The 18710-nt window shown below is 39.5% G+C and overlaps 5 protein-coding genes across 5 annotated transcripts; all 5 read right to left on the minus strand.

Moving 5' to 3' along the window:
* Window positions 1–277: 277 nt before the first annotated feature.
* LOC113173262 (olfactory receptor 4E1-like) lies at window positions 278–1222 on the minus strand. Its single transcript, XM_026376663.1, has one exon. It carries the CDS (start codon window positions 1220–1222, stop codon window positions 278–280), a length of 945 nt encoding a protein of 314 aa, XP_026232448.1.
* Window positions 1223–5929: 4707 nt separating this feature from the next.
* Window positions 5930–6856, minus strand: LOC113173264 (olfactory receptor 6K3-like). Its single transcript, XM_026376666.1, has one exon. The coding sequence runs from the start codon at window positions 6854–6856 to the stop codon at window positions 5930–5932; it is 927 nt and encodes a 308-aa protein (XP_026232451.1).
* Window positions 6857–10824: 3968 nt separating this feature from the next.
* Window positions 10825–11784, minus strand: LOC113173266 (olfactory receptor 6N1-like). The gene has a single exon (XM_026376667.1). The coding sequence runs from the start codon at window positions 11782–11784 to the stop codon at window positions 10825–10827; it is 960 nt and encodes a 319-aa protein (XP_026232452.1).
* Window positions 11785–14168: 2384 nt separating this feature from the next.
* LOC113173267 (olfactory receptor 51I2-like) lies at window positions 14169–15095 on the minus strand. Its single transcript, XM_026376668.1, has one exon. The coding sequence runs from the start codon at window positions 15093–15095 to the stop codon at window positions 14169–14171; it is 927 nt and encodes a 308-aa protein (XP_026232453.1).
* A 2309-nt stretch (window positions 15096–17404) lies between these two features.
* LOC113173615 (olfactory receptor 6K3-like) lies at window positions 17405–18331 on the minus strand. Its single transcript, XM_026377073.1, has one exon. The coding sequence runs from the start codon at window positions 18329–18331 to the stop codon at window positions 17405–17407; it is 927 nt and encodes a 308-aa protein (XP_026232858.1).
* Window positions 18332–18710: the final 379 nt, after the last annotated feature.

The following is an 18710-nucleotide window of genomic DNA, read 5'->3' on the forward strand; positions in this document are numbered from 1 at the left end:
CATGTACATTTACATTTTACATTTAGTCATTTAGCAGATGCTTTTTCCAAAGTGACTCAGAAGAGAGATACAAGGCAAAAAATGTAAGCCAAGGAAAACAAGAAAGTGCTCTAGGAAGATCAGTTTCCACTTCAAGAGGTGTAAGTGCAGGATTATTATTAATTTTTTTAAGCTTTAATTGCAGAGACTGTTGACGGAGAGTTCTGTTTTCAGCAGGTTTTTGAAAGTGTGCAATATTGTATTGCGCAAAATGTTACTCATGTTTGTTGGGTCTGAATTAAGTAAGCCGAGTCATTTCACCTAACCTTAGAGACCAAAAAATAACCCCCCTGATCTGAGGAAGATTCAGGGCATAAACTAAAGGGTTACTGATGGGAGGAATAATCAAAAACTCCAGAGATAAAACAGCAATGACAAATGAATTTACTTCATTATTCTTGTTTCCACTCAGTGAAACTTCACAGAACACTGAGATACAGTAATTCACAAATGTCACTATGTGTGGCAGACAGGTCTGTAACGCCTTTCCTCTGAATTCAGATGAACTTCTCTTACAAACTAGTAGAATACGCAGGTAGGTGTACAGGACAAAGAACAGGGGGGTAAAAGTTGATGCCACACCAAGAAACTGTCCTGCTATGTTGATCAATGTTGTGTCCACACAGGACAACTGAACCACAGACCAATTGGTGCAAAAAAACCTGTGTAGTTCATTTCCACACAAAGTTAAACTGATGGACAGATAGAAAAGGTAGCCAAAAACAGATACAGGATAGAGAACGACAACACTCAACAGACACAGCACCGTCCTAAAAGTCATTTTCCTGTGATAGTGCAAAGGCTGACAAATCGCTACTAACCTATCATAGGACATGACAGTGAGGATATTCAGTTCATGAACTTTGTAAGTGTGAATAATGTAAATCTGTAAGAAACAGAACGGATGTGAGATGAAGTGAGTGTCAGACAGTATGTCCATCAGGAACCTGGGGAAGAAGCCGGCTGAGCCGTACAGAGAGTTTAAAGACAGACAGCAGATGAAAATATACATGGGCTGATGCAGAGACTTCTCCACACAGACTGTGAGAACAATGACAAGATTAGCAGAGATTATAGTCATGTAGATCAACAGACAGAGACAGAAGAAAAGATATCTGAGGGAGCCGTAGTCTGAGAACACAGTGAACTCAAAGTAGGAGGGAGTCCCACTGTTGTTGTTCATAACTGAACTAATGTGCAGAGCTGGAAGACAAAATGTGTGAAGATGACAATGAAAAGCAACAGCATGAAAAGTAAAATGATTTGACGTAAACTGTAGTCCAACAAGTATTTCAACATGTAAAACTGTATCAGCCTGCATTCATGCAAACAAATTCATTTCAATATTCATCAGCCACACAAGCTACACTACACAACTGTCCACATGCAGGATAATGGGATAAATTGAGACTTGGACATTTGACATCTGTTCAGTGTCCGGCAGAAAACTGGAGAAAAAGAGAACACACAGTTACAGTGACATTCTACATCCAACTGATGAACCTTGTTGCTGTTGACTGACAATGAAAACCTGCATTAACAACAGCATTTTAAAAATCAACAAAACTTGAGTGAGTCCAGTGAGTCCTGGACAAGGATGTGTCAGTTCATGTAAAGTGATATCTGGGCGACAAGTGCAGCGTCTCCCCCAAGTCTAATCAAACTGAGGCAGCTGCTGAAGATTTATCCTGTTTTGCTTTTTTTTACTGAAAGCAGTCACATGTACATACAGGTCCGGAAGGACCTGCTGTTTGTGCCGCCCCTTCACAAACTCACCTCTCAATGATAATAATTATTTGTATGTACAGATTTTATCACCGCCCTGTAGGGTGACAAAACTGCCAGTGTGCATCTGTTTTACCATGGAGGTCAGTCAGACATGGGCAGCGATCATATTTACACATCATGGGTTGGAAATTAACATGTCTATGCATCAGCCCATGTCAGGGTGCATTACCACTACTTGGCCTGAGGTGATTCTTTTTGCACACTGCCTTAGTAAGACTTGTGTTCTCATTATTGTTAGAATGAAACAAGCAACAAAATGTATCTGCCACTACACAAAATCATTCACATTTGGCATGTGGCGGGTGTTTAATTATCAACTGTTATTAGATCACATTTTACAGGATGACAGGAAAATATGACTTCTAAAGCTGTTTCACATTACTGTCGAAAATGAAAGAGTTTTCTTATCTTGGACCTTCGTGCTGATAGGTTAAATTGTTAGGTATGAATTTGAGAGGGGCGGACTGCTGGATTGTGACATCAACTCTGAGTCAAGGATTGGAAACCTCCTTTTAAGAAGCTCACAAGATCATACTTGGAATTATTAACGGTTTGTCTTCCAAGTCTTTACAAATGTTACTACTGCATTCTTAAATTGTGTCTTCCTGCATAAAGTCTTCTCCAGCACATCTCAAAGAATCTCAGTGCAATCGCACAATCCATCATTCACACAAGTCATGTGTGAAAAGACTCAACTTCCGGACATGTCCAGAAGTTGAGTCATGACAACTGGACTTCCTTTTGTTAGGTTGAAACGTTTCGCTACTCATCAAGTAGCTTTTTCAGTTTGAAGATCATTGGTTGGAGCCCACAAATTTATCCTCCAGGTTTGGTTTCACTCCACCCTTTGGCCTGAATAGGCTCATTAGGTGAAACAAAGGATGGGGAGGATGTGAAGGATGTAATAGTCACACCTCTGCCCAACCTCTCTTAACACCTAAAATGGGTCGTTAAGTGTGTCCAACCTGGTGCAGGTGTGAACTGGTCCTGATCTTTTTGGGGATAGATGAAAGGGCAGCATGACAAATAGAAGACAGTTTGGGTCTAAGTCCTCCACCTCTGTTGAGTGAGGGGGGGGGGGGGGATCTGCACATGCAAGGCTTCCCTCACCCCTCTCCCAAACACTTGTCCTCTTTGTCCAATACTTGAACGTCACAATCCTTGAAAGAGTGTCCATTGTCCTTAAGATGATTCAAGTGATTCAGCTGATTCAGGACCTGAGGTGTTACTCCTCCTGTGCTCTTAGGGTTAGTGTTAGGAGTTGAGAGCTTTCTTCTCCACCTCTTCCATGTATAGGTTTGCTACAATCTGTGACACTGGGGAACCCATGGCACAGCCGTGTCTCTGTTTGTAGAAGTCACCTCTGTATGTGAAGTATGTGGTGTTGAGGCACAGGTCCAGGAGCAAACAGATCTGGTCGGGGCTAAGATTGCTTCTTGTGTTGAGGGAGCTGTCTTCTTCCGGTCTTCTCTTCAGGGATGTTAAGGCATCCGTAGTGGGGATGCTGGTGAAGAGGGAAGAGACATCAAAGGATACCATAGTTTCATCAGTATCTAATTTCAGATACCTAACCCTCACCGTAAAATCCTCTGAGTTTTGGATGTGGTGGTCCGTGTGTCCTACAAGGAGGGATGGTAATCGTTTCATCCCTGCTGAGTGATGTTGGGGAATTCTCTCATTCCTGTCGCTGTCATAAAATCCACAACAGGAACCTGTTTTGGGGCGATAGCATAGTTTATGGCTTTGGCTAAGACCTCCCTCTCTGGCGGGGTGAGTTCTCTGTCTGAGAGATTCTTAACCCATTTCTCCTTTGTGTCCTCTGTTGTGGTCTCGTCATCCTTTCTCCAGGCACGCTCCTCTGTGGTTTGCTTTTCGGCAAGAACAATGTCAAACTTCCTTGTTTGCCTCTCATTCTCTTTACGATGCTGGGCCATCTGTGCTTTCTAGACAAACTCCACGACTGCATCCATTGTTGGACTCTGAAGAGCATCACATAATTTCTTGTGGAGGTGGTCCGATCTGTGTTCCAAGGGGTCTGTGGTGTAGTGGGTCAGTCTTATCCATTCATTAAGCAGATATTGCAGGTGTGACTATTACATCCTTCACATCCACCCCATCCTTTGTTTCACTTAAAGAGCCTATTCAGGCCAAAGGGTGGAGTGAAACCAAACCTGAAGGATACATTTGTGGGCTCCAACCAATGATCTTCAAACTGAAAAAGCTACTTGATGAGTAGTGAAACGATTCAACCTAACAAAAGGAAGTCCAGTTGCCATGACTCAACTTCTAGATAACTTCACCTGGACCAGTGGTTGTTTAAGAAATGAGAAGCTACTCACTGCATCAGTTAGAGTTAAATAACTTTTTACCAGCTGAAACACAATCATCCATGCAGTAATTATCCAGTGGGAAGTTCTTACCTATTTGCTTAGTTAAATCCAGGCTGTGATTTGTTTTTTGGATGGGCAGTGTATGATTGTATCACGTTATATGGTATCTGATCATATCTTATCGTAGCATATAGTGTTGTATTGTATCAAAGCAGAGACAAAGCTAGCAGAAATAAGAAATTATGGTGATTCCTGAAGCTCCTAAGTGGTCTCCCTAGCATATGTGCTACAAAAAGACAAATAAGCAGGACATTTTGTGTTTCCCCACATATTTAAATTAACATTTAAGTTAGATGCTTGGGCAGAAGTGAAAAATTAGGAGTTCAGTGAAAGTCTCTTTTGTACAAGGTTATTTTTTTATTTTGCTATGCTTTTTAAAATTGTCCTGTAAGCAAATCCAAACATATAGTACTGAAACATTACAGGAAGCATATAATAGTTGTTGTTTTCTGTGCATGTTGGGCCTTGTTATGAAGCAGGAATTGTTTAGTGCATCTTCACAGATGTGAAAATCAACGCTTTGATCTGAGGCAGAGAGTTACTTATGATGCTCCAGAGAAAAAAACAGCAGTGACCAAAGTGACTAACTTCATCAATCTTATATCAACTCTGTGAAAGCTTTCAGAATACCGAGATGCAAAAGTTCATGAAGGCAGACAGGTCTGTAACGCCTTTCCTTTGAATTCAGATGAACATCTGCAAACAACTGAAACATGCAGGTAGGTGTACAGGACAAAGAACAGGAGGGTAAAGAGAAGCAGATTTGCCCTTTTCAGCGTCACAAAGATCAGACCCTACCTTTCAGACTATACAACACAAAGCATTTTTCAGGCTCTGGTCATATCTCATCTTGACTACTGCAGAGTCTTACTGATGGAATCAAAATGCAGCAGCACGTCTCATGTTTGATCAGTAAAAAGGACACATTACACCACATTTCAGATTTCTGTACCGGCTCTGCAAGCGTCTTGTGGTCCCCTCACCTCACCTCAAATGATGACAGGTTCAACTTTTCAGCTTAGTGGTTCGACAATGGTGGAATGACCCATCTACCTCTGCATGATTAGCTGCCTCATTCTTCAATCTTGCACTTATACCCCAAAAACTAAAACAGCTCCTTCTAGAGCTCTTTACTTTAAAGTTAGTCTCTGTGGCTTAGATATTTGCTTTGTACCTCACTTTTAGGTCTATAAAAAGCGTTATGAATGTAAATGCTGTTGTGTCCACACAGGAGAGTCTAACCACAAAGCAGTTGGTGCAAAAGAACTTTTGTAATTTATTTCCACATAAAGTTAACTGATAGACATATACAAAAAAGTAGCCTAAAAAATATACAGGGTACAACACAGCAAAAATCAGAAGACACAGCACCGTCCTAAAAGTCATTTTCCTGTGATAGTGTAAAGGCTGACAAATAGCAACTAATCTATCATAGGACATGACAGTGAGGATATTCAGTTCATGTCCCTTATAAGTATAAATAACAAACAGCAGATTAAAATATAAATTGGCTAATAAAAACATATACACAACATTATACCAATAAAACACTTCTGAAAAAAACACAAATCTTTCATTGTCATTTGTTTAAAATAAATATGACCAAAATACTGTCTAATATGAGTTTTATTATTAATTTATTATAATAAATTAAATAACAGGGGATAAAATCCATGTTCTTGTCGGATCTTTAAATTAGGTAGAATGAACTCTTAATGTATCCTCAAAAATCCAGAAATCACTGCTCTGATCTGAGGCAGATTCAGGCTGTAAATTAGAGGGTTAGTGATGGGAGGAATGATCAGAAACTCCAGAGATAAAACAGCAATGATAAAGGCATTTACTTCATCAATCTTATACTGACTTAGTGAAACCTCAATGAAAATGGAGATGCAAAAGTTGACAAATGTCACTATGTGTGGCAGACAGGTCTGTAACGCCTTTCCTCTGAATTCAGATGAACTTCTGCTGCAAACAAGTAGAATACGCAGGTAGGTGTACAGGACAAAGAACAGGGGGGTAAATATTGATGTCACAGCTATTAACTGGCTTGTTATGCTGATTACCATTGTATCCACACAGGAGAGCTGAACCACAGACCAATTGGTGCAAAAAAACCTGCGCAGTTCATTTCCACACAAAGTTAAACTGATGGACAGATAGAAAAGGTAGCCAAAAACAGATACAGGATAGAGAACAACAAAAATCACAAGATGTATCACTGTCCTAAAAGTCATTTTCCTGTGATAGTGTAAAGGCTGACAAATAGCAACTAATCTATCATAGGACATGACAGTGAGGATATTCAACTCATGACCTTTGTAGGTGTGAATAATGTACATCTGTAAGAAACAGAACGGACGTGAGATGAAGTGAGTGTCAGACAGTATGTCCATCAGGAACCTGGGGAAGAAGCCGGCTGAGCCGTACAGAGAGTTTAAAGACAGACAGCAGATGAAAATATACATGGGCTGATGCAGAGACTTCTCCAAACAGACTGTGAGAACAATGACAAGATTAGCAGAGATTATAGTCATGTAGATCAACAGACAGAGACAGAAGAAAAGATATCTGAGGGAGCCGTAGTCTGAGAACACAGTGAACTCAAAGTAGGAGGGCGTCCCACTGTTGTTGTTCATGTCTGCACAGCAGGAAGAGGAGAGGTAGAAGTGAAGTAAAGAGACCTAGTGCAGATTCTGATGTTCTGAATACTTTACTGAACTAATGTGCAGAGCTGGAAGAAAAATGTGAGAGGAGGAAAAGTAAAATTATGTTTTACTCCAGCAAGTATCTAAAGATGTAAAACTGTATCAGTCTGCATTGATAAACAGCACATTTCCTAATTTCCAAACAGCCAAACTCAAGAACAACAGAACTGCCCACATGTCAGAATGAAGTTCTAACTATAGAGTTTAACTCCTAAAGAAGTTTTTAAGTAAAAAAAAGAACGTTTGATCATTTTGATATTTAACATCCAAACTCACTGCATCAATGGTAAATCCAGCAATAAACTGCAGTATTTTCTTTATCAACATCACTTGTGTACTACCAAACAACTGAAGAACGTTATAGCTAGCTCGGCCAAACACCGAAAGCAGTGGGTACTGGGAAACAGTCATAGTCAAGTGTCAGTTCATATAAACTGAGATCTGAGAGACACATTCAGCAGCTCTACAATCTACTCAAACTGCAGTAGCTGCTTATGATTCATCTTGTTTTGCTTTTGCACTGGGAGCAGTCACATGTACATACAGGTCCAGAAGGACCTGCTGTTTGTGCCGCCTCTTCACAAACACAAATCACAATAATTCTTTATCTAATCATTTATTTTCAGACTTTCAAACAAAAATAAATGAATAATTAAATACATAGAAATAACATAATTGATAACATGGTCTGTGATTCATCACTCTAAATTAATGCTATAAATCAATTTTCGCTGTAAAAGTATTACGTATTATACCCTTTATACTGTCTCCCAGTCCCCGCTGCTGAAAACATCCCCAGAGCATGATGTTGCCTCCACCATCCTTCCTGGTTTCCTCCACACATAATATTTAGAATTGACTTTCAGCCCAGTTTGGTGCAGGGTTGCAGTGATAGGTATCCTCATGGAACTTCTGCAGCTCTCAGTAGAGTCCTGTTGTGATAAACATCTTCCATTTGAGAATTATGGAGGCCACTGTGATCTTGGGTTCTTCAGTGCAGCAGATATTTGGAGCCTTCCCCAGATCTGTGCTTTGCAATAATCCTGTCTTTGAGCTCTGCAGGCAGTTCCTTTGACCTCATGGTAACATACTTTTGGGGAGCCAAGGAAATGTATTTTGAAAAGGAAGCACAGCTGAATGACTAAGAAGTGGAAGACGCAGACGAAGCTGGAATGAGAAGTGGAAATTTAGAAAAACATGACCACAAGCCACCGAGATTTGGTGTGGTGAAAACTCTTGTTGAAGATAGGTCCCAGAATATTAATCTAGGTATGCAAGAAATTAGTGAAGCTGTAGTTTGTACTTCCTGTCGGCCTGAAGGGAACATGATTCAATGATCAGGCTTTGTGGAGGGAGGTGGGGATGTTCAAACTGGGCCCAACAATGCATACAGTGTTTGACTAATTTCCTCATCCAGGCGAATCCGAGGGCCTTCTTGTCACCACACACACTATCGTGTCATGGTCATGGTGCTGCTCAGTGCCAACTGAACTTGTTGATATTTAGAATAATAAGATATTTGAAACATTTCCTTAGTTAAAATTAATGTTGGGTGTTTTTCCTTTAGCTTTGTTTGACCTTTAACCGACTGTTTCTGGTTAAATGCTACCGTTTTCATTTAAGTTCCCTGCTGTTGTCATGAGCTGCAGGAAGGACTCCATGGCCAGAGATCAGACAGGACACAACCAAGGGTTGAATCTTTATTTGGATCGACAGAACACGGTAAATCAATGAATAGAATGAAACAGTCGCTGGACGGGAGGAGATGAGGCAGGGTGAGTATGGTGGTCTGGTTGGAAACCGGAAGTGACGTCCAAATCAAGATGGTTGACCAACAGGGAGCACATGGGCAAAATGGAGGACAACGGAGAAAGTTCAGGACAGTAATACAAATGTCACAGAAGCACCACAAAAAGATAGTCCAAACAATATTCCACAGAGCTAACTCAGAGGTCGAGGGTAATCCGGGTCATACACGATTATGGCAGTTCAGAGTTAAGTCCGGCAGGCAAAATCCACAACGGAAAGACAATCCAGGTCGAAACACAAAAGCAGTCCAAACAGACAGAGCAGGAAAGGGGACAACAAGGGAGCGAAACAGAACAGAGGGAGAACTCATTGAACCAGAGGGGAAGCAGGGTCAGGTCAGGCTGGTCCAATGAGGGGGAATCCAGAGTAGACAGAGTAGAAAGGGTACAGGTCTGGGAAAGGGAATCAGGCTGGTACAGGTTTGGTACCGTGAGCGGGGGGAAAAAAGCAGGGAATAAACGGAACTCACAGCACCAGGGGGTCAGGCAAGAGACGGGGTCCAGGTCAGGCAAGAGACGGGGTCCAGGTCAGGCAAGAGACGGGGTCCAGGTCAGGCAGAGTCCGAGAAATCCAAAATAAGTCAGTCCGAGATAAATGCTGGATAGTGTTCAGGAGTTGAAAACAGACTATCTGGCAGAGAAATCAGGTGAGCAGGCCGGTATTTATAGTGTGGGGGAGACCAGGTGTAACCAATCGGGTGAGTTCATGTGATCAGACCAGGAAGAGGAAACAGGAAGTTGCCAAAATAAGAGCTTGGGGGCAACACCAGGAGCAACGAGGCTGGAACCATGACAGCTGTATGTCAGCAGGGAGGGACCTGGCTTATTGAAGGAAAACAGGATATCATTGAAATACCGTATAATGATAAAACAAACCAAGACCTTTACAGTCTACAAACTCCCTCCAAAATACCAAGTGTGATTCTTATCCAAATTATAGTTTCTCATGCTCAATTAAAAAACAAACCAGCTTATATTTTTATGAACTACTTTATTGATCTTCATATGGAAATTGTTGTTGGATAGCTGCACATGGATGATGATTTAACTACAGGGACACCTTGGCATGTGGCCAAGAGGAACCAGGAGTCAAACCACTAATTCTACGGTTCACAAAGGGCTGTCCCAGCTCTGAAACACAGTCCCCACAGCCTCATAGTGCTCTTCATTCAGGCAACATTCATAGACTGAGGGATGAATACAGTCTAAAATGATCAAATGTTCTTATTAAGTAATTGACAATGGGCCTCAGGCAAGAATATCATCCGATGTTGCCTCTAAGTTCCTCCTATTTTTCTCTGTAATAATCTAAAATCATAATCTGTTTGTTTTAAATGATCTATGTGAGTATTAAGTTGACTATATATATATATATATATTTAATTTATGTGTTGGCAATCAAATATAGATATAGTTATATTTGAGACAGCATCTCCAAGAAGAACAAAGGGCCACATGAAAAACCACATTTGTAATATTTTTTTAGATTCTTCTAATAAATGTTCATAAGCAGTTGTATGTCCAAATATTTGATCAATAAGATAATGAATGCCTCCAAAATCACTTTGGAAGACGCCTTTTCTGCTTCATAAGTGGGAAGGTTTCATTCTCAGAAAAGTTATGAGACAAATGCACTGCAGAGCATCAAGTCTGTTGTCAAGAATCAAAACAGTAGAGGATAACAAATTTAGTTAGTCAGCTCGTTGGAGTAAATGGCAAATGTTAATGTTAGGCTATTGTACATCTTTGAATGACGTGTGATCAGAGCAGCTGTACTGTGACAACAACAACAAGGGAGTTGTTCAGACTGCCAGAAGTTAGATGCTAAAGAACATCTTAGTAATGAAAAGCACATTACAAATATGTGAGGAGATAAAAGAAAAAACAACTTATACAGCCTACGCTGTATATTTTATTCTCTGTATCATATTTAAACAATCAATTCATTCAGATGTCAAAAATGTGTTTCTGCTCATAGAGAAAGAAATTCTGGTGGATTATTCAGACTAGTAAAGTTCATAATTAAAAGAACAAGATTTGGTAGGTGGTAGGTAATAAACAAATCTTTCTTGCAAAAGGTTCATAATGTGACTAACAGATATTTTGCTTTGTAGGAGGAATTGTTGAATGAATCTTTACAGATCTAATAATCACTCCACTGATCTGAGGCAGATTCAGGCCATAAACTAGAGGGTTACTTATGGGTGGAACAATCAGAAACTCCAGAGATAAAGCAACAAAGGCAAAGGTATTTACTTCATTAATCTTATACTGACTTAGTGACACTTCAATGAAAACTGAGATACAAAAGTTGACAAATGTCACTATGTGTGGCAGACAGGTCTGCAACGCCTTTCCTCTGAATTCAGATGAACTTCTGCTGCAAACAAGCAGAATACGCAGGTAGGTGTACAGGACAAAGAACAGGAGGGTGAAGATGGAAGTCACAGCTAGAAACTGTCCTGCTATGCTGTTTACAACTTTGTCCACACAGGAGAGAAGAAGTATAGACCAGTTAGTGCAATAAATGTGGTTCAATCTATTTCCACACAAAGACAAACTAATGGACAAATAGAGAAAGTAGGCAAACATACATACCGGGTACAGGACCACTAAAACCAGAAGACATAGCACTGTCCTAAAAGTCATTTTACTGTGATAGTGTAGAGGCTGACAAATAGCTACTAATCTATCATAGGACATGACAGTGAGAAGAGTCATCTCATGACCTACATATGTGTAAATAATGTACATCTGAATAAAACAGAATGGACGTGAGATGAAGTGAGTGTCAGACAGTATGTCCATCAGGAACCTGGGGAAGAAGCCGGCTGAGCCGTACAGAGAGTTTAAAGACAGACAGCAGATGAAAATATACATGGGCTGATGCAGAGACTTCTCCACACAGACTGTGAGAACAATGACAAGATTAGCAGAGATTATAGTCATGTAGATCAACAGACAGAGACAGAAGAAAAGATATCTGAGGGAGCCGTAGTCTGAGAACACAGTGAACTCAAAGTAGGAGGGAGTCCCACTGTTGTTGTTCATGTCTGCACAGCAGCAGAGTTGGACCAAGAGAAGTCAGAGTGATGCTGGGAGAAAAATAAAAGATTAAAGGTGATTTACCCAGAAAGCTACTGGATTTTAAAATGTTTCAAATAAAATTATATATTTACCTTTTATTTTACCATCATAACATAACCTGTTTTGTCTGACAAACTTCAGTTTAACTAATACATATAATATTAAAAATGTACATAGTAAATTCAGAGCCAAGTCTACATTTGCTATAATCAATAATCAGTTTCTTAAAACACGGTCCAGCAAAAAGATAAAAATATATATTATCTGGTTATCAACAGCTGTCTACAGATCCACCTGATGACTTTCACCATTGTTCACTTATAGACCTGAACTGATGCAGCTTCTGGAGTTTTTTTCCTGTTGTCTGTTGCACAGAGAGCAGATACAAATACAGCATGGGCCCAAAGGGAGATGACGTACTGTATACCTGGATCCCAGTTCCCCTGATTTATGATTCCTTGATCCTCCCTTTTCCAGCCCTCCATCTTAAAAAAACTTCCCAAAGCCTCTTGTTTCATTATAAGGAGTGAAGAGTAATGTTTGAAGAGAAAGAAGCGAAGACACAACACCATCCTTCACATAAGTCTTTTACCGGACAGCCTGGAAACCGGTTGGTTATTGGCTGCAGCTAATTGCACTGGTCTGAAAACCACCTCACACCACAACACAGTTTTATACTGAAATGCTGCTATAATAGTAAAACAGAACCAAGGACAAGTTTTGTTGTTGCTTGTTTTCAGATCCGTTATCTGGATCATAGATCTTTAATTCTATGTGACTAAGAATCATGAACAATTTTCTTTATACACTATTAACCAAACTGTTTTTTTTGTGACCTCTAATTTATTATTATAAACAACATCGTCATTGAAACAGGAAAATCTGAACAATGGTATGAATAGTGCCTTCAATATATTTATATCATTTATCAATGTTTGTTTAGATTATTATTATTTAAATTACAGGTAATTAATTATACAAATAATACAATTTAATAATCTAGATTAAATGATGCATTTAACAGTACAAAACCAAGAAACCTAATGCAACGTAATGCAGGTTTTAATAAATGAGCAGATGTTTATATTCAGAAGAAAAAATTGTCCAAATTATAATTTGGACAAATTTAATCTCCAACAAAAGTAATGACAAAGTCAAATAAAGACTACACAATGAAGCTAACATCAACCAACTCCACTACATGGACGACATTAAGCTGTATGTTAGGAGTGAATGAGACAATGATTCACTGATCCAAAACTAGGATCTACAGCAAGATGAACAGGAGCAAGAACAGAAACCATGAGGGAAATACAGCTTGCACAGGATGTACCACCGGCAGATAGAGGAGACAACCGAAGAAGACCCGAGGTGCAGGCTGTCTAACGATGCCACTGAAACAATCCAGCAACTCGCAGCAGGGTGCAAGATGCTAGCAGGCAGGACTGACCAAGTGCCTGGCATAGTGTACAGGAACATCTGTTCCGAGTATGGGCTGGAAGTCACAAGGTCAAAATGAGGTACAGCTCCAAAGGTGGTTAAGAATGACCAAACTAAAGTCCTGTGGGACTTCCAGGTACAGACTGACAAACTAACCAACTTGGGCAACATCCAACATCCAAGACCAGTGCATTAATTTATATATGGCCAGGATGAACCAGAAATGTACCACCAATCCTGAAATTCATGAGCAAATGCCCTCCCAACTAATCCACCCACCCTCTCAATCCCTCACCCACCATTGCCTTATAATGCTAATCAGAAAGGGGAAGCAACTTATTGTAGGTTTTATTTCTCAGAAAACAAAGCATACACAGAGGAATTTATATGTGTGATGACTGTGAGATGATCACAGAGGTATAAACATCTAAAATAATAATATGTTTTTATGTTACATAATCTGTTTTTGACTAATTCGTTGCAGCTGTACATTTGTGACCATTGTCAGTAGCATAATTAGCACCTCTTAATCACCTTTTAAGGCTCCTGGTCCACTACATTGTTGGTGAACGCTGATTCCCAAAAAAGTTAGATGAGAGTCAAAAGACAAATTTCACATTGTGGAGCATCAAGTCTGTTGTCAGAAATCAGCAAAGACAACAAACACATTTAGCAGTCAGCAGGACAGAAGATCCAAAACCACAAAAAAATGTTCAGAGCAGGCTATAGAACGCTTGTTGTTGACTGTTTATCACATGTATGACAGGTCTGAAGTTTGTTCATAGCTAATAAATAAAGAAACTAAGCCTTAAGTCACTTGTATGTTTTAGAATTTAGAATTAAGAATACATATTTTCATAAAAGGGGGTTCTCACATGAGGCCCGTTGTATGACTAGGAAGGAATTGTTCAATGAATCTTTACAGATCTAATAATCACTGCTCTGATCTGAGGCAGATTCAGGCCATAAATTAGAGGGTTACTTATGGGTGGAACAATCAGAAACTCCAGAGATAAAGCAACAAAGACAAAGATATTTACTTCATTAAGCTTATAAAGAGTCAGTGAAATCTCAATGAAAACCGACATGCAAAAGTTGACAAATGTCACTATGTGTGGCAGACAGGTCTGTAACGCCTTTCCTCTGAATTCAGATGAACATCTCCTGCAAACAAGCAGAATACGCAGGTAGGTGTACAGGACAAAGAACAGGGGGATAAAGATGGAAGTCACAGCTATTAATTGTCCTGTTATGTTATTTACAACTTTGTCCACACAGGCGAGCAGATGTATAGACCAGCCAGTGCAATAAATGTGGTTCAGTCTATTTCCACACAAAGACAAACTAATGGACAAATAGAGAAAGTAGGCAAACATACATACAGGGTACAACACAGCAAAAACCAGAAGACATAGCACTGTCCTAAGAGTCATTTTACTGTGATAGTGTAAAGGCTGACAAATAGCTACTAATCTATCATAGGACATGACAGTGAGGATATTCAACTCATGTCCCTTATAGGTATAAATAACGTATATCTGAATAAAACAGGACGGACGTGAGATGAAGTGAGTGTCAGACAGTATGTCCATCAGGAACCTGGGGAAGAAGCCGGCTGAGCCGTACAGAGAGTTTAAAGACAGACAGCAGATGAAAATATACATGGGCTGATGCAGAGACTTCTCCACACAGACTGTGAGAACAATGACAAGATTAGCAGAGATTATAGTCATGTAGATCAACAGACAGAGACAGAAGAAAAGATATCTGAGGGAGCCGTAGTCTGAGAACACAGTGAACTCAAAGTAATAAGGATTCAGACTGTTGTTGTTCATGTCTGCACAGAAGCAGAGCTGGAAGAAAGAAGGTGAGAGAGTTATGGGAGATTAAAACATTAATTAGATTACATTACCCGTTTCTGTGTTAATCTGATCAGAGATAGATAGATGCAGACATAACAGCTCTACATATCTGACTAATATAAACCTAATTAATCTATTTCAGTCAGGTTAAAATTTACACATATGAAAAAGAAATTAGATGTACGAAATGCAAAACCAACATCCCATTTTTCATGTCAAATCACGATAAACAGTAAGAATAAACAATGTTAACTGGTTTTAGACGTGTGCAGCTGACACTCAGCTACCAGCTTGTGCACGTCCATTTTCACCAGTATTCACCAGTATCAGGACTACTAGCATCCAAACTGAGGCAGCTGCTGGACCTTTGTCCTGTTCTGCTGTTGCACTGAGACCCTTTGGCTCAGAGGGAGATGATTTCACATTTTCCACACAACTAGTTCTCATCAAGGTTGAAGATGTTCTTTACTAATGATGTAATGACCGTGATGTTTCATCAGACATTTAAGAAACATGCTAATTTGAAATACTGGCTATTCAGACAATAACGGTACATTTGATGCGGTAGGAGGCACTTAATTACTTCATAACTGAGCTCTGCATCGACTGCAACAGGGCCAGTCCTCAGGAATATGATGAAAATGATTCAGAAGTTATTTGTTAAAATATAAATAATTACTGGAGACTTGGAAAGTAGTAACTCCATGCGTGTACTCACTCTGAGTGTGTATTTTCACAGCAGTGGGTATTTTCTTTCCCAGGATAATGAACCTAAATAACACAGACTGAGTAATATAACACTCACTTGAGCTGATTTATAATTTAGAAATTTCAAAAACACTGCAGAAGTCTAAATTACCTTGGGGAGGAGAGGTGGGGGGAGACAATTCTGTCCAATATTTAAAAACTTGATTTCAGTGGTACATATTGTTGCTTTAAAGTCTTATTTCTTCTAAAATTAAATATACAGTATATGTTTTTATGCTGTTTAAAACATGCTTGATAAGTTTTCAATTTCATATCGTGTTAAATGTCCCAGTAACTTCTAGTTTCTTCTCTGTCCACATTTTTGGTTGTAAATTGCCCCCAAAAGAAAATATCATTCCACACGCAAAATAAACTCTGACTAGTGCCAAAACTTAGAATTCATGTTTATTTTTCATACTGTTACACTGAGTGATGTCACAACCACATTTATACATCAGACACTGCTCAAAAAACTTAAAGGAACACTTTTAATGAGTGTTTAGCATCAGGTCAGTTAAGTAGCAGAAGGAGTTGTTGATCAGTTTCAGCTGCTTTGGTGTTTATTAAATGAACAACAGGTGAACTAGAGGGGCAACAAGGGGACGACCCCCTAAACAGGAATGGATTTACAGGTGGAGGACACTGACATTTTATCTCTCCTTATCTTTTGACTGTTTTTCACTAGTTTTGCATTTGACTAAGGTCAAATTCCTTCATGCTGAAGGATGAAGGAATTGACACCATTGACTGACTAACCCATACGATCGCCTGACCTAAATCTAACCTCTGGATGCAGGACAAGTTGTTCCATATGATGATACAGTCACAAAGTCAATCATCGGTCTGAGGCTTAAGGTGGTCTGGTACCACGTACACTTATGAACCACCCTACATAACAGTCAGTTATGATGGGATGTGTGATTTTGAGAATAAAAAAAATCCTAGTTACACTGTCGATCTTTGACTTCCATTACATTTTAATTCCTTTATAAAATGAAATATACCATCAGCTGGATTAGCTGAACTTTGGTGAATGATTATTAAAGAATAAATCCTGCTCAGTAAGAAAATGATGACTGTTATGTGCAGCTTTTCTTATGCTGTCTACTTGCTGAGAGCCTGGAGCTGAAAAGGTTCTTAGTGGAAAGGAGGTTATCGTTGAGTGAAGCATGTTTACTGGAACTTTTTTTATGTACATCTGTGTGCTTGGATCACTCTTCATTGTTCTGTAATTGAAAGAAGAGGACCCAAGATTGATCTTCAATCGATACATAGCAGCAGCATGTAGTAAGGTTATATTTCTAATGCAGCACAGGGTTTAAAGAGAGAAAGGCCATAAAAGTGGAATGGACTAATTAAATTAGACTGTGGATCAAATTAAAAACTATTTGATTGAAGTATTGATGTTTACGTGTGCAAGCAAGTTAATTAATTCTTATGTTGTTTGCAAAGCTTCTCCAAACCCCATCTTTACAGAGAATGTGTGGGAAATCAGTTGGCATGTATTTGTCTCAGCATATTGAAAAAACATTAATTTAGCGAATGTTCACATATCTTAAAATCACTGCTCTGATCTGAGGCAGATTCAGGCCATAAACTAGTGGATTATTGATGGGAGGAATGATCACAAATTCAAGAGATAAAACAGCAATGACAAATGGATTATCTTCATCAATCTTATATCGAGTCAGTAGAAATACACAGAACACTGAGATACAATAATTCACAAATGTCACTATGTGTGGCAGACAGGTCTGTAACGCCTTTCCTCTGAATTCAGATGAACTTCTCTTACAAACAAGCAGAATACGCAGGTAGGTGTACAGGACAAAGAACAGGAGGGTGAAGATGGAAGTCACAGCTAGAAACTGACCTATTTTACTGTTCACAGTTGTGTCCACACAGGACAACTGAACCACAGCCCAGCTGGTGCAAAACATCCTGTTCAGTTTATTTCCACACAAAGTTAAACTGATGGACAAATAGAAGAAGTAGATCAAAATACACACAGGGTGCAACACAGCAAAAACCAGAAGACACAGCACCGTCCTAAAAGTCATTTTCCTGTGATAGTGTAAAGGCTGACAAATAGCTACTAATCTATCATAGGACATGACAGTGAGAAGAGTCATCTCATGCCCTTCATACGTGTGAACAACGTACATCTGAATAAAACAAGACTGACGTGAGATGAAGTGAGTGTCAGACAGTATGTCCATCAGGAACCTGGGGAAGAAGCCGGCTGAGCCGTACAGAGAGTTTAAAGACAGACAGCAGATGAAAATATACATGGGCTGATGCAGAGACTTCTCCACACAGACTGTGAGAACAATGACAAGATTAGCAGAGATTATAGTCATGTAGATCAACAGACAGAGACAGAAGAAAAGATATCTGAGGGAGCCGTAGTCTGAGAACACAGTGAACTCAAAGTAGGAGGGAGTCCCACTGTTGTTGTTCATGTCTGCACAGCAGGAAGAGGAGAGGTAGAAGTGAAGTAAAGAGACCTAGTGCAGATTCTGATGTTCTGAATACTCTACTATTTTAATACTTATTATTACAAATCCACACGTACATCAGTAGATGTCTAATTAGGGGTGCCTCACAAATTTCAACAAACCCCATTCAAAAAGTCTCATGTTGTAAATGAACAACTGACCTCACATTTCTCAAAAACAATATTTAGTACTACAATGTTTGCACAAAACGAATAAAGAATATGATCTAATTATTAATTTTCACAGCCAACAGTCAGCTACCACCTAGAACATGTCTATATTCACACCTGATCACTGAGACTGTAGCTCAGACTGAGGCAGCTAATGGACTTTTGTCCTGTTC

The sequence above is a fragment of the Anabas testudineus genome, chromosome 21, assembly GCF_900324465.2.
Source record: "Anabas testudineus chromosome 21, fAnaTes1.2, whole genome shotgun sequence".
Lineage (NCBI taxonomy): Eukaryota > Metazoa > Chordata > Actinopteri > Anabantiformes > Anabantidae > Anabas > Anabas testudineus.